Source organism: Pelecanus crispus, chromosome 17, assembly GCF_030463565.1.
Source record: "Pelecanus crispus isolate bPelCri1 chromosome 17, bPelCri1.pri, whole genome shotgun sequence".
Classification (NCBI taxonomy): Eukaryota; Metazoa; Chordata; class Aves; order Pelecaniformes; family Pelecanidae; genus Pelecanus; species Pelecanus crispus.
This window is the reverse complement of record NC_134659.1, coordinates 8819019-8832606: the sequence shown is the minus strand read 5'-3', so window position 1 is coordinate 8832606 and position 13588 is coordinate 8819019. Positions and strand designations below refer to the sequence as shown.

General features: G+C 49.9%; 2 protein-coding genes across 2 annotated transcripts in view; both read left to right on the top strand.

Moving 5' to 3' along the window:
* The window catches only part of KDM5B (lysine demethylase 5B), a 60886-nt gene extending 57293 nt beyond the window's left edge, over positions 1-3593 (top strand). Inside the window, exons 25-27 of the mRNA XM_075722242.1 lie at positions 489-643; positions 1743-2069; positions 2739-3593. Of these exons, the coding sequence (XP_075578357.1) occupies positions 489-643; positions 1743-2069; positions 2739-2876 (620 nt within the window). The 3' untranslated portion in view covers positions 2877-3593. The remainder of the gene's footprint in view (positions 1-488; positions 644-1742; positions 2070-2738) is intronic.
* A 9359-nt stretch (positions 3594-12952) lies between these two features.
* IPO9 (importin 9) overlaps positions 12953-13588 on the top strand; it is a 40634-nt gene continuing 39998 nt past the window's right edge. The window contains exon 1 of the mRNA XM_075722218.1: positions 12953-13136. Coding sequence (XP_075578333.1) covers positions 12953-13136 — 184 coding nt within the window. The remainder of the gene's footprint in view (positions 13137-13588) is intronic.

The following is a 13588-nucleotide window of genomic DNA, read 5'->3' as shown; positions in this document are numbered from 1 at the left end:
TAGCAGCAGTAGGTAGTGACTGTACAGCAGGACCCAGCTGCGCGAGGCTCGTCCTCTCAGCTTTTCTTCCTCTCCGCTCTTGGCTTCACTTCCGGATTTCACTCAGTTTGTTCATCTTACCCACTTGTTACGTAGTGAGGGGATCATCACGCTTCTTGCAGCTTTAGAAGCAGGAGAAATTGCCAACAATGATGGCAATTGCTTATCCTCGAACCAGCAAGAAATGCAAGCCTGGAAGGGTACTGAGCCACAGTGCAGTAACTTCTATGCAAAGCTCTATCTTTCTTTTTAACCCTGCTGTTAAAAAGGAGCAGTGAAGAGGGAACAGATAAGAGTTAATTCATACAGTTGCACATTTTTAAAAGTCTGTCACAGTTTGGGGTTTTTTTTATGTGCTACCAGAGAAGAATTTTCATTATCTGTGCAGTTCTCGTCAGTGCTGACACTGAAGAATTCCTTTTCTTCTCTCTCCCTGTCTTTCATAATAGTCATTAGCACAGAGCTGGATGAGCTGATGATGGAAGCCCAGCTGCTACAGGTTTCTCTGCCTGAAATACAGGAGCTGTACCAGATCCTATTCACAAAGCAAAGCCCTGTTTTGCAAACAGAGCAGAGGTCATCCGCTGGGCCGACAAATGAAAAGGCAAGTGTCTGACAACAGCAGTATGGCTGGGGTCGCCCTGGAGTGGAGGCTCTGCCTGGGCCCATAAGCTCTACAAAGAGGGGTGTGTGTCTGTCTGCCATGAAAATACATTTTCCTTGTTCAGATGGGGTGTCATGGTTTAACCCCAGCTGGCAACTAAGTACCACACAGCTGCTTGCTCACCCTCCCTCCTGGTGGGATGGGGTAAAAGAAAGAAAACTTGGTGGGTTGAGATAAGAACAGTTTAATAATTGAAATATTATAATAATTAAAAAAAATGATGAAAAGGAAAACAACAAGAGGAGGAACAAAGCCCAAGGGGTGGGGGGGGAACCAGCAAGTGATGCAGCTGCTCACCACTCACTGACTGGTGCCCAGCCTGTCCCTGAGCAGCGATCGCTGCCCCCGGCCAACTCCCCTCAGTTTCTATACTGAGCATGATGCCGTATGGTATGGAACAGCCCTTGGGGCAGTTTGGATCAGTGGGCCTGGCTGTGCCCCCTCCCAGCTTCTCATGTACCTGGCAGAGCACAGGAAGCTGAAAAGTCCTTTTACTGGTGTAAGCGGTACTTAGCAACAACACAGACGTCAGTGTGTTATCAGTGTTATTCTCATACTAAATCCAAAACACAGTGCTATGCCAGCTACTAGGAAGAAGATTAACTCAATCCCAGCTGAAACCAGGACAAGGGGTCAAGAAGTTGATAACTTCACAAGTTTGTTACAAGCTATTGAATATAATTTGTGGTCTAATGCGTTTTTGCAATTTGAATCTGGTTTTTATGGTCACTCTCTGTATTTTAGATACGCCTATCCTAATTTGACTGTTCTCCTCTGTTTAAGAGGCTTTCCAAGAGAGCTGCCTCTGAAGCAGTGGAGTCAGAGGCAGGAAATGAGAACTGTTTTTTCTATACATTCTGTCACTGGAGTGTGACCCTGTCCTTTGCTCCCCTTACACATCCTGCTTCTGCTGAAAAGGCAGCACTCGGTCAAACTCTGCACTCTTACTTAAGCCTATTCCTAAAAGCAGGGTATGTAATAACAGGATAATGAGTGTTAGTTGCATGCTTACGATTTTGCCAAAATATCTTTCCAACAGAATGAGTGTTGCCGAGGAAAAAAGGATGGAATTAGTTACATGGAGAGAAAACTAAAGCGGCGTTTTGAGAGAGAGAGCTTCTATGATGAGAAGAGAGCAAGAGTAAAAAAAATGAGAACACCCAAAAAGAAGAAACTGAAACTGAATCACTCAAAGGATCTCTGCACTAACAAACTGGAGAGAGAGCGGGAGCGTCTCTTTGAGATGCAGCGCTCCAGTGAAAGCCACTTGCTTCCCTCAGACATGTCATTCTCTGAGCAGGAGGACTCCGAGGATGAAGATGCCATCTGCCCTGCTGTGAATTGTCTCCAGCCTGAGGGAGATGAGGTCAGTAGAGGCGGACCCGCTGCAGTGTACTGAGTGCTGGGATCTAGGACGTTCAGCTGCCCTGAAACTGTTTGACTACAGAAGTACTGTGTACAAAGAGAGCGTGGGGCACTTAGTAACCCAGAGGCAGTGTCCGCCACTGCTGGGACATGTTTAGTGTCCTTCCCACCTTCTCCAAGAGCAGCCGTGCAGCTGGGACTGGGGAAGGCGGGTGGACATCAACACCTGCATGGGATCGGAAGGAGGAGGTGGGGCCGTGCAGGCACCATATCCATCTGTGCTCTTGAAACAGGCTTTGTGGGTTGCAGCCTTTCTTTGGATGGGGGCAGTGCATTGGAGCTCTGCATGGGTCCATCCATGCTGGAAAATGGAGAAGAGGGATGTCCCCGAGTGCCTGGGAGGGCCGTGGTGAAATTGCCATCCACAGTCTTGCCTATGGGTGGGAAAGCAACAGGAGGGATAAGGGAAGTGTGCCCTCCTCTTGGCTTCAGAGGAGCTGGACTGCAGGAGTCCAGAGAACAGTGAACATGAGTTGAATAGCCAGCACTCGCCAATTGTAGAATGGGACGTTTCACACTCATTTAAATAGATTAAGTGCCCCAGAGTGACTAATGCATGCTGTATTTGCTTGGTCCTTCTCTGAACACCAGTATGTCTGTTCTTCGTTAGGTGGATTGGGTCCAGTGCGACGGCAGCTGCAACCAGTGGTTCCACCAGGTGTGTGTGGGCATCTCGCCAGAAATGGCAGAGAAGGAGGACTACATCTGCATCAGCTGCACTGGGAAGGACTCTCAATATCGGAAGTAAAACTCCCCATAAACCATTCAGGACTTGAGTAAAGAAGGTTATCAGAGTTTTCCAATAAAGCCACAGGGGCTGGTTTAAGAACCAGATTGCAAATGGTGCTACTTCTATCCTTATGGGATCATTTTCCAGAACTCAAAACAATTTTTGACACTTTTGTATTTTCCCTTGATCTGTTTGTGGTTGTTGAGGTTTGAGATGCTGACTGTTTAGCAGGGGTTTCCACCAATTTGGAAGGCATTTGAAACATGCACCTTTTGTTGTACAGCATTAAATTACCTCTCTGGGATTTACCGGCATATTTAATTCAGCTTGGTTTAGGTGCAAAAAAATCCTGCACCATGAATTTTCCAATAAATCCTCTTTTGAGGAAATCCCTGTTTACTCTGTTAACTCTTTGGAGACTTTAGTTTTTTTCCACTTTGTTTTTCGTAGACTAGGTTTATTTATCTGAGCAATAACTTCTATGTCTGGTTTCAGTGACTGGAATGACGATTCTGAACAGCGTGTTGCTTCTAGCATTGGTTGATGTACAGAAAGCAAATGTTAGATCCTAGTGTCACTGATGGCCCAGTGATGTAGAAGACAGGAAGAAAAAAAAAAAAGGTCTGTAAAGTAATTGCCACAGCTGTATTTTGGCTTTCTCCTTTTTTGGGTAGCTTGTATCAAATGTTGCAGTTTATATTGTGGAATAAACCCCTGGTTATGTTATAAAATTAAATGTTGGTGTTTTTAGAGAGCTTGAAACGCAGTTTCATTTCCCTGTGGATTGATACCGATTGTATCAATGGGTTCTCTTATTCAAGAGAAATCCATCTTTAAAAAAAGAAATGCAAAAGCCATGATATTTTCTTACCTTACTCATATTCAGGTTTGGAAGGAGAAGGCAGATCAAAATCTTACTCAAAAAAACCCCAAACAAACCTTTTCCAAGTCTTTTGCAAAGCTTTTCCAAAACTGAAATTATTTACAGGTTGAGTGAATAAAGGGTCAAAACTACGATTTGTGACTTGGTGGGGCAGGAATGGGGAATTCGTGGAGGAGGCAAAGGTGTGGGGCTGCTCCTTGGCCTGGGGAGGAGAGACATTCCCCGCAGCGCATGTGCTGCCGGTCCGCAGGGTGCTCTGCCTGGCTGTAGGCAGACTGCCTTCAGCTGCTGCTGCTTGCATTCAGGCTGAAAACCTGAGGAGTGAGGAAATTTCTGGGCTGGTTGTGATTCTGTCAGAGACTTGAGGGACCTTAGCCTGGGGGGTGAGGAGGGGCAGCGCAGGTGACGGCACAGCGGTGCTCCTCAGAGGGGAGTAGACCTCTGCTGAGGAGAGGTTGTTTATTTAAGCCTGCCAGGCACTCCACGTGGGTCTACACCCAAAATCCTTTTGAGAGCGATTGCTAATGCAAAGTGTAGTTGTTGCCCCTTTGGAGATGGCCTGGTGGCAGCGATGTGGCTCTGTGGCCCGCCAAAGGTGGAACTCTGCAGCCCTGGAAGATGAGAGGTCTCCTTGCAGCATCCTACCGTCACCAGGAATGTGGCTGTGTTGGTATTCCCTCCATTCAGCATCAAGAAGAATTTGCTGGTAGATTTTCCCTGCTGGTTTTAGACCTTTTCCCATGGGCAGAAGTGCCCAGGGTCCCTGGGCATTGGGCAGAGCCTTCGAGCCATGTGTGGCTGATGGTGATGTGGTGGATCTCTGTGTGGAATCACAGCTGTGCAGGAATTGGACTTCCCGGGGGTTTGGTTTGGGGTTTTTTTGAATGTTGAGTGTGCTCTTCAGTCTCATGTTGATTTTTAACTGTTAGAGCATCTTCAGCCTGGTATAGGTGATTTGTCTTAAAATGGTGGCGTGGGGGGAAGACAACCTGACCACACATATTTTAGTTAAATGTGTATATGCTTCCATAGTATGACATGCCTTTTATTTGCTGTAATTACCCAAAGGATGTTTTGTGACTTTTTTTGGGGGGGAGGGGGGGTTGTTGTTGTTGGAAGGAGTTTTTGTGCAATGTTAAGATAACAGTCCAAGCTGTGGGGAAAAAACTGATCTGCAATAATTCCCTTTTAAAGGGGGCAGCGAACAAACTTGAAAGAGAAGGAGCTTGCACAGTATTTTGATGTAGCTAAAAACACTACAAAAGTTTCTCTCACAGTATCCCTTTTATTTTTTTTCCATTGAAGAAATGGCTGTTTACCAAAAAGTGCTAGAGGAAATATGATGCAATTAAGTTTAGCCTGATGATTCAGTATAGGACCAAGGGCAAGTTGTCATTTTGTGGACTGTAGGGGCCAGAGGAGACCTTTGTGGTGCTGACAACAAAATTTCTCATCAGGATTAACAAATGCAGTAGAATTAGAGCATGATGTTTTGGAAATTACCACACCTTTACTTGAAAACTTTCAAGAAATGGAAACCCCAGCTCCTGGGTGACCTGTGCCTACAGTACGGGATGTCTGCATAAGGATTTGCATTTTACTTCCTGCTGGAATTGTGACCTCGGGACGGGTGGCTGGAGGTTGCTGTGGAGGTGGTGGTGCCTGCTGCGCTGCAGGGCCATGCCTGTTAGATTTCATCCCCATGTGGACACTTCAAACTGGATTAGGTTGGGTTTTGACTTTGTCAAACTAAATAAGCAAGAGATTTGTTGTTTGCTTCAGGGTGGGCTCTTCTGTGAGCATCCCTTGCACCTTCCCCATCAGGGAAGATGATGAGGGCAGAACAGGCGCAGCAGCAGGGTCTGTTAGGATCAGCTGTCCCTTTCACCCCTCTTCTTGTCCATCCTAGATTTCCAGAGGATAAACCAAAACAAGCAAAAAAAGAAAGTCCTTCCCACCCCACTCTGCTGCTTTTTTTTAGCTTTTTTTTGAGTGAAGCAACCAAGTACACCAACCTCCCTAGATTGCTCAGATCCTAATTCTTTATTTTAATAAGAACAGTTTACGTCCTCTACATTAGTTTAATCATAAAATAGGACAAAAATCAAATTAGTTCCTTACCTGTGGATTTGAGGCTGAAAATTCTGATTTTATTTAAAGCCTGCATCCATCAGGTGTTGGGATTGTATCTGCTGTGCCACCTTTAATCTGCTTGATTCGTGCTTTCTCGTGCCTCATGAGGAGCACCAGAACAGACTAACACACGCCCAGCTGCATCGGTTGTGGTCACATACAGCACCGATAAGACAATGATTTGAAGGAGGGGCAAGGGTTTGGTTCCACATATTTCTGGTCTTAAACTGAAGCCCACAGTGCCGAGGCCATTGGTGTGCATTTCCAGGACCTATTTGCAAAATTCCTAAATTGTTTGAATTGGGCTTTCCAGCATTCTGATCGCCATCAGCCTCTGAGAGAAGAGCTGTCTGTGGGGCAGCCCTTTGGCACTGGCTCTCCGTTTCAGAAGCAAACGTAGGGTTAAAAGGCTTTGTGACTCCAGCACACGTTGGGGATGCCTTGAATCTGGAGTCGCTGAGAGCTGTGGAACCAAAGGCAAAAGGTAGGCAGCTCTGGAGGAAGGCTGGAAACAATGGTAACGGATCGGTCACGGTGCACCCTGATCCACAGCGGTGGGCGGGTATCCGTGTGGATCTGCAGAAAGCTGCTTCTGAAGGTGGCAAAAGAGATTTTAGGCAGTTGTGTCAGCGCTTGCTGAATTAAGGTGTCGGAAGTGGTGCTGGTTTTCTTCACAGCTTTACACCACCTAATGTGCCACCCGTTTTCTCTGCTCACACCCTGATAATGTATACACAGGATTTATTTTCCACAGGCAGAAACTGCTGCTGGAATTGCACTACTGATATGATCAGTGGTCAGCCTCACTGGCCACCGGCAAAGACAAAAACGTGTGGAACAAAGTACACTGGGGAAAAAAGAGCACGGCAAGGATTTGGTATAAACTTCTTGTCTCGAACAGTAAAATAATCCAGTCCTTCCCTTCCCCAGCACCTTCCAGGTGGTGGTCTATGCCGAGACCTCTTCTTTGCAGTGAGAAGACAAGAAAGGTATGCTATTCAGGGGTTAAAATGGATAGAGAAAAGGATGTAATTTCTTAGGGACATGTCGTGGTTCAGCCCCAGCCAGCAACTCAGCACCACGCAGCCGCTTGCTCACTCCCCCTACCCCGATGGGATGGGGGAGAGAATCGGAGGAGTAAGAGTGAGAAACACTCCTGGGGTGAGATAAGAACAGTTTAATAATTGAAATAAAGTAAAATAGTAATGCTAATAGTAACAGTATAATAATGATAATAATAATAATGATACACGAAGCACGTGATGCACAATGCAATTGCTCACCACCCGCTGACCGATACCCAGACAGTTCCTGAGCAGCGATCGCTGCTCCCTGTCCACCCCCCCCCTCCCAGTTTATATACTGCCTATGATGTCACATGGTATGGAATAGCCCTTTGGTCAGTTGGGATCAACTGTTCTGGCTGTGCCCCCTCCCAGTTTCTTGTGCGCCTGGCAGAGCATGGGAAGCTGAAAAAGTCCTTGACTAGCATAAGCAGTACTCAGCAACAACTAAAAGCATCAGCATGTTATCAACATTCTTCTCCTACTAAATCCAAAACACAGCACTATGCCTGCTACTATGAAGAAAATTAACTCTATCCCAGCCGAAACCAGGACAGGACAACACATCAGTCCCTAATATTTTGTATACAGTTGAAATTTGGGTATGCAAAGAGAATTGATTCAGGGAGAGGGAATGTTCCCTTTGCAGCTGTGGAGCTGTGTGTTTACATATTAAAAGGTACCGAGAGGGGAAGAACGGAGCTGAAGTGTCATCTGTGTGCTGTGGGACTTCAGCAGTCGTTCATTAGCCCGACACAAGGACGGGGATGGGGGGTGTCTAGTACTGACTAAATACATATATATTCAAGTAAACAATGCAATAGCAACCACCATTAATTTTACGGCTTGACACAAAGCTGTTTTGTGTTACAGCTGACTGTGGTGTGTGGGGGGTTGTTTAAGCATTAGCGCACTTCTGGGGGAACTTTGGGAGTTACAGCGAGGGACTTCAGCTGTGGGCCAGATCCCTACCAGGGCAGACAACAGATCAACAAAGAGAAGCGTAATGGTGAGTGTTCCGGCTGCTGTATCTGCAGTAGGAGATGTGTTTGTAGGACATGACCACACGTGTCACATGGGGTTTAGGAAGGGAAGGTCTCCAGAACACACATGCAGGCAGCAGCTACCTGGAAGCAACATTAAGGAGCTGAGATGACTCTTCTGTGAGTCTAGAAATGAATGCTTTTCCAAGAGAAGGAGTGAGGTGCAGCCTTGAGAAATAGCTTTATCCTTTCTTCAGAAGTGAACAAGTTGCATATTGAGAGTTCTTTAGGATGTAAACACGTCAGTCTCTGAAGGCAATGGCCCTGCACCAAGAAGAGCATCAATAAAAATAAAAGCCATGTCTGGAAGAGAAGGAGATAAAGCAGTCACACCAGATTAATAGTTCTGCAGGTTCAACACTCAGCTTCTATTTGAGACAGACAAAAATGGTATCGGTGGGTTCCAGTACAAAGATCTTGGGTAGAAGGAACAAATATTTTATGAAAAACATAAAAGCACGTGTGATGATGTGATACGCTGTTGGGTCCAAGATTGCAAGCTGCTGAGAGGAAGGTTTGCTGAAAGGCGGTTGAAAAGAAATTGTGACATACCCTAAATTAAAAGCGGTGCAGCTTCATGAAGGTATTGTATGTACCTCAGGTTTTCAAGTTCTCAAATGTTTGTTAGTCCTACTACTTACAGTAATGTTTTTAAAGGTACTTGGCTGTTTAATCACAATACTGGGCCAGATTGTGTGTGTGTGTGTGTGTGCTTGCCTCCTGAAACCTCTGTGAGCTGGGCATCTAGAAATGTATAAATACTTTATAAAAAGTAGTAAAAACAGTAGCTCCCTGTCTACAGAACACACAATTCACTCGAAGAGTATCTCCATCACCCAGGGTTTGTTGAGGACAAAACCCATGTTGGAGAGTATCTGTTGGGTGTTTGGTGTCTGTTGGGCTTTTGGGGTTTCATGTTCCTGTTGGTGCCTGGAGTTAAAGTTTAACCAAGTGGGGAACAGCCCAGGCACGTACCAGGTCAGGTCTCTGGCTAATGCCTTGTAATTCGGGCTGATGCTGCGCCTGTTCCTTGTGCCAGCCCTGATTTCTCTTGGAGGATTTTTGCAGGTACAGCAGTCCCATGTCAGCTGCACATCTTTCTGTGGGGTCTTCCTTGGCACAGGTCTGCAGGGGAGATCAAGGGCTTGTGTGCCTTGCCCGGGAGCTGAAACATCACAGGAGGAAACAAGGAGTTCATCATAAAATATCTTTTCAAGCTAAGAATACAGTCTTTTTGTGGTGACGGAACTTTCTTCCTTAAACCATGTCAAAAGAAAAGATGAATGTCAGAACCCATTCAGCTTTGAGGCAATATGTATGGCATTTGAAAGGCGAGCTCTAAGTTTGCTGGCTTTGCAGGAAGCATCTGTGCAGAAAACGTGTGAAGACACGATGCAATGTACAAAATGCATGGGAATTCAAAACCTGAAAAAGCCTGGAGGATTCAAATAAATGTAATTTCTACAACTACGGAATGATGAGTTGGAGCATTTGGAGCAGTTGTACGGTCACTTGAGCAAAAAGAAGGATTATGGGCTAGACAAGCATTGCTCTGGGATACCCCTCCTCTCCCTAAACTGCATCCTTGTTTTCTGCAGAATGTTAGTAAGCGCGGAGGAAGTAGTTCTGATTAATTGTTTAAGAAGGGACAAAAATCACAAATACTTGCACAGACATGCTGGTTCTGATGTTAGCCAGCCAGCACAGGGTGCCAGCGGGAGGTCTGGTGTGACAGTCCTGGGCCTGTCACAGTGATTTTGGTGCAGTAGGAATTCACTTACGTTTTCCACTAAGCCAAACTACTAGGACAGTGCAAAGATGAGCAGACGGCCCCAGGCTCTAGCAGAAGTTACACCCTGTATAACTATATATTTGTTCCTCCAGCAGAAGCAATATTTTTGGATTGGGAAGAACAAGAGAGAAAAATAATCTTTACTCACCTGGTAGAGAAATCTCTGGCGCTCAGAGGGGGGTGCGCACCCTGGCCATGCTGTCAAGCGCCAAGGCCCAGTCTCTGGGTGCGAGCAGCCTGGCTGAAGTCTGCTCTTCTCCCCTCTCCCCCCAAAAATACCAAATGAACTTGGTCGTGCCCGTGCCGCTGATTGGGAATGACCTCTGCTGTCCCCAGCCTGCCTGCCACTGCCAGGGAGAGCGTGGCTTGGCACGGGACGTGGGGAACGCTGGGCATTGCCTGAGCCCATGCCCTGGTACTGTTCAGTTTAGGGGGAAGGATGGGGTCTATCACGCCGACTTTTGCAGAAGAAAATATAACTTCATGGTGTGGGGGACATTTTGATAACTGTCATGGTGGATTGATTTCACCGAGCTGTAGCTGTCCAGACAGCATCTGGTGTAAGCACGGAGGAACTGGAGAGCAGTTCACGCTGCCTCCGCTGCCTGCCTGTTTTGGATGTGAAGTCACCCTCTGGAGACCTGTCGCTGCCGGGCAGGAGACCAGGCAGGGCTGGGGCGGTCACAGGAAGGGCCCCAGCCAGCATAAGGGCTCTGCTGAAGGAAGGAGCTCCTGCTCTCGCAGGGGGTATGGAGCAGTGCTCACTAAAACGGGGTTCCTGTCCGGTCAGCGGTTTGTATGTCCGGCCCTTGTGCTGGCGGAGGGGAAGGGCTGGAGCGAGGCAGGGACAGGGTGGCTGTGGAGCTGCAGGACGGGTGGCAGCGCTGGTGTGCAGCACGACGCTCGCCTCCCAACTGTGGCTGTAGGGAGCTGGACCCAGTCCTGTGTTTCTGTATTATCTTGAGTTTTGTTTTCTACTTGTAGAGAAAATCTTGAACTCGGGTTGCAAAAGCTACATGCATCATTTATAGGAGCATTTGCTTGCATTGCTCTTGACAAGAACATTTAAAAATATATTGGTGGGAGAGAATGTGATGGGACACGTTATCCCAGAGGAACGGACTCCAGCTCGCAAGAGGTTGGCAAAGCTGGCTCGGAATATAACAAAACACACAAAAACAGCAATGGGTGGATGGGGAAAGGATGTCTCTAGGAGGGGAACAAGACTTGTGCACAAGTGATGAGGCATGCTTAATTATTAAATAGCAGCAGGACAAGACTAAAAACTAAGTACTATTACCAGGTACTCACTTGATAACCCTCAAGTAGCTTTCAAGCAGAAAGTGGTGTGGGCAAGGAAAACAGTCCCTCATGGGGACCAGAACAACAACAGGCTTTCTCTGGAAAGAGAAGTTCCCCCAGGCTGGAGGGGGTCTAAGTCATGAGAGACCTGTAGGGAAGGAGTTAAAAGTGCGTAATGCAGCCAGAGGCAGCACCCGGATGAGTTAACAGGACTGCTGTCTCCGTCCTGCTTCCCAGGCTCACCCCTGGTCCTGGCCTGTGTTTACATCCAAATTGCTGTTGTACTCCTGGGGGTCTCGCTGCAGAGGAGGTAATGCCCGAACAGCCACACGGTTCAGAAAGATCCGCAGGAGCACCATGCTCCAAAGCATGTGGCACCTACTTACTCGGACCTGCTAGCACCGTGCCAAAACACAACTCCATCACCATCCCTCATGTAAGGAGCCCATTTTGTAATATTAATACTGCTTTTTGGTACTTGTAATGATTTGTAAAATTGCTTATACTTCCTAAATAAACAGTTGTAGAAAACAGAGATGGAGACAGAGCAGTACAGCTGCCTTGCTCCTGACTCACACGTCGAGTGACAGCAGCCCACTTTTGCCTCCCCTGAGCATCACGTACAGCGCTATTCAAACCTGAATCAAGAACTTGAGGCTTAATTTACCTTCCAGCTCTGCCCTGGAGCAGCACGCCCATGGCCTGAGCCGCCGCCTCCGCTGTCGCAGGCTGCCCGCCTCGGGGATGAGAGCAAAGCTGCGTGCGGGGTCTGCCTGTCCCTTGTGCTCAAGCTGCTCCGAGCCAGGGGACCGTCATGGTGCCCTGTAAAGGGACTGCCTTGAAGCTCTGCCACCACCCATCCCCTCATGGCTTCCGCATGGAAATCATGTGCAGTGGTGGGGCAGGAAGGAGTTAAACCTCTGTGCGTGCCACCATCTCGACACCTTTCCAGGGAAACCTCACACCCAAGGGTGGCTGTTGGTCTCTTCTCCCAAGTAGTTAGCGATAGGACGAGAGGAAATGGGCTCAAGCTGCACCAGGGGAGGTTTAGGTTGGAAATCAGGAAAAATTTCTTCACGGAAAGGGTTGTCAGGCATTGGAACAGGGTGCCCAGAGAGGTGGTGGAGTCACCATCCCTGGAAGTGTTCAAAAAACGGGCAGACGTGGCACTCTGGGACATGGTTCAGTCTAGTCTACCCTTGACTGGCTTAGTGTGGACTTGGTAGTGTAGGTTAATGGTTGGACTGGATGACCTTAAAGGTCGTTTCCAACCTAAACGACTCTAGGATTCTATGGCCTTCACGCCATTTAGCAGTAAACCGGCGCAGACACCCCCCCTCCAGGCCTCACCCAGCCCCTGAGGGCTCCTCAAGGCTCACGGCGGGAGCTCGCCGCTGACACGGGTGGGAAAATGCGGTCTGAGGGACTAAGCGCCTTTCCCGGGCTCCGACTGACCACCCCCCCCCCGCCCCACCATGACGGGAACTCCCCGGCTCTGAGGAGACGCTCGGCCCTGAAGCGCAAAGGGGCCTCTCAGGCTCCGGTTCCGGGGGCCGCCGGGTCCCCCCTAGCGCCGAGGCAGCCCCCGGGCTCCCCGCAGAGCGCCCGGGCGCTCTGCGGGGAGCCCGGGGGCTGCCTCGGCCCCGGTGGACGCCGCCGCCATTTCCCCCACCACCACCACCACAGCCACCGGTTCCGCCACGCCGCCGGGGGGCGCTGTCAGCGGCGCGCGGAGCCCCACCGTCCTGTCCACGGGGGCGGGGCGGGGGCGCTCGGCGTCGTTCGCTCCCTCGCTCGCTCGCGCGTGCGTGCGTGCGTGCCGTGCGTTTGGCGCGCGCGGCGGCCCGTAGCCCGCGCGCGGCGGCGGCGGAGCAGCGATGGCGGGAGCGGCAGCGGCGGGCGGAGGCGGCGGCGGAGGCGGAGGCGGCGGGCCGGGACCGGGGCCGGTGGCGCAGGGGCTGAAGGAGGCGCTGGTGGAGACGCTGACGGGGATCCTGTGCCCGGTGCAGGCGGTGCGCGCCGCCGCTGAGGAGCAGGTGAAGGTGCTGGAGGTGACGGAGGGTGAGTGAGGGCCGGGCCGCGCTGAGGGCACCGGAGGCGGGGGGTGGCGGTGTCCGGGTCGGGGGAAGGCCGCCGTCCTCCCCGAGCGGTTCCCGGTACCGGCGCCTCGTGGCCGCGCGTTGGCCTCGGCCAAAACTTCCCGCTCTGGCGCTGGGGCCGGCGGGGAGCGGGCGGCGGTGGCTGCTTTCCTCCCGGCTGCAGGCGTGTGCCCGGTTCCTCTTGAGCAGCCCCTGCCCCGCCTCGGGAGTCCGGCCGCCGGTTCGCCGGTGGGAGTTCCCTCGGGCTGTCTGCGGCCTGCAGCGGAGGTCACCGGGCAGAGCCGCAGCTGGCTTTCTTCGAGGCACCGCTCTCGTCGGCGGGGCAGGAGGGAGGCGGCCGTGGGGCAGCGCGGGGAAGGGCCGTGGGGCAGCGCGGGGGGCGGCCGTGGGGCTGTGTGGGGAGCGGCCGTGGCA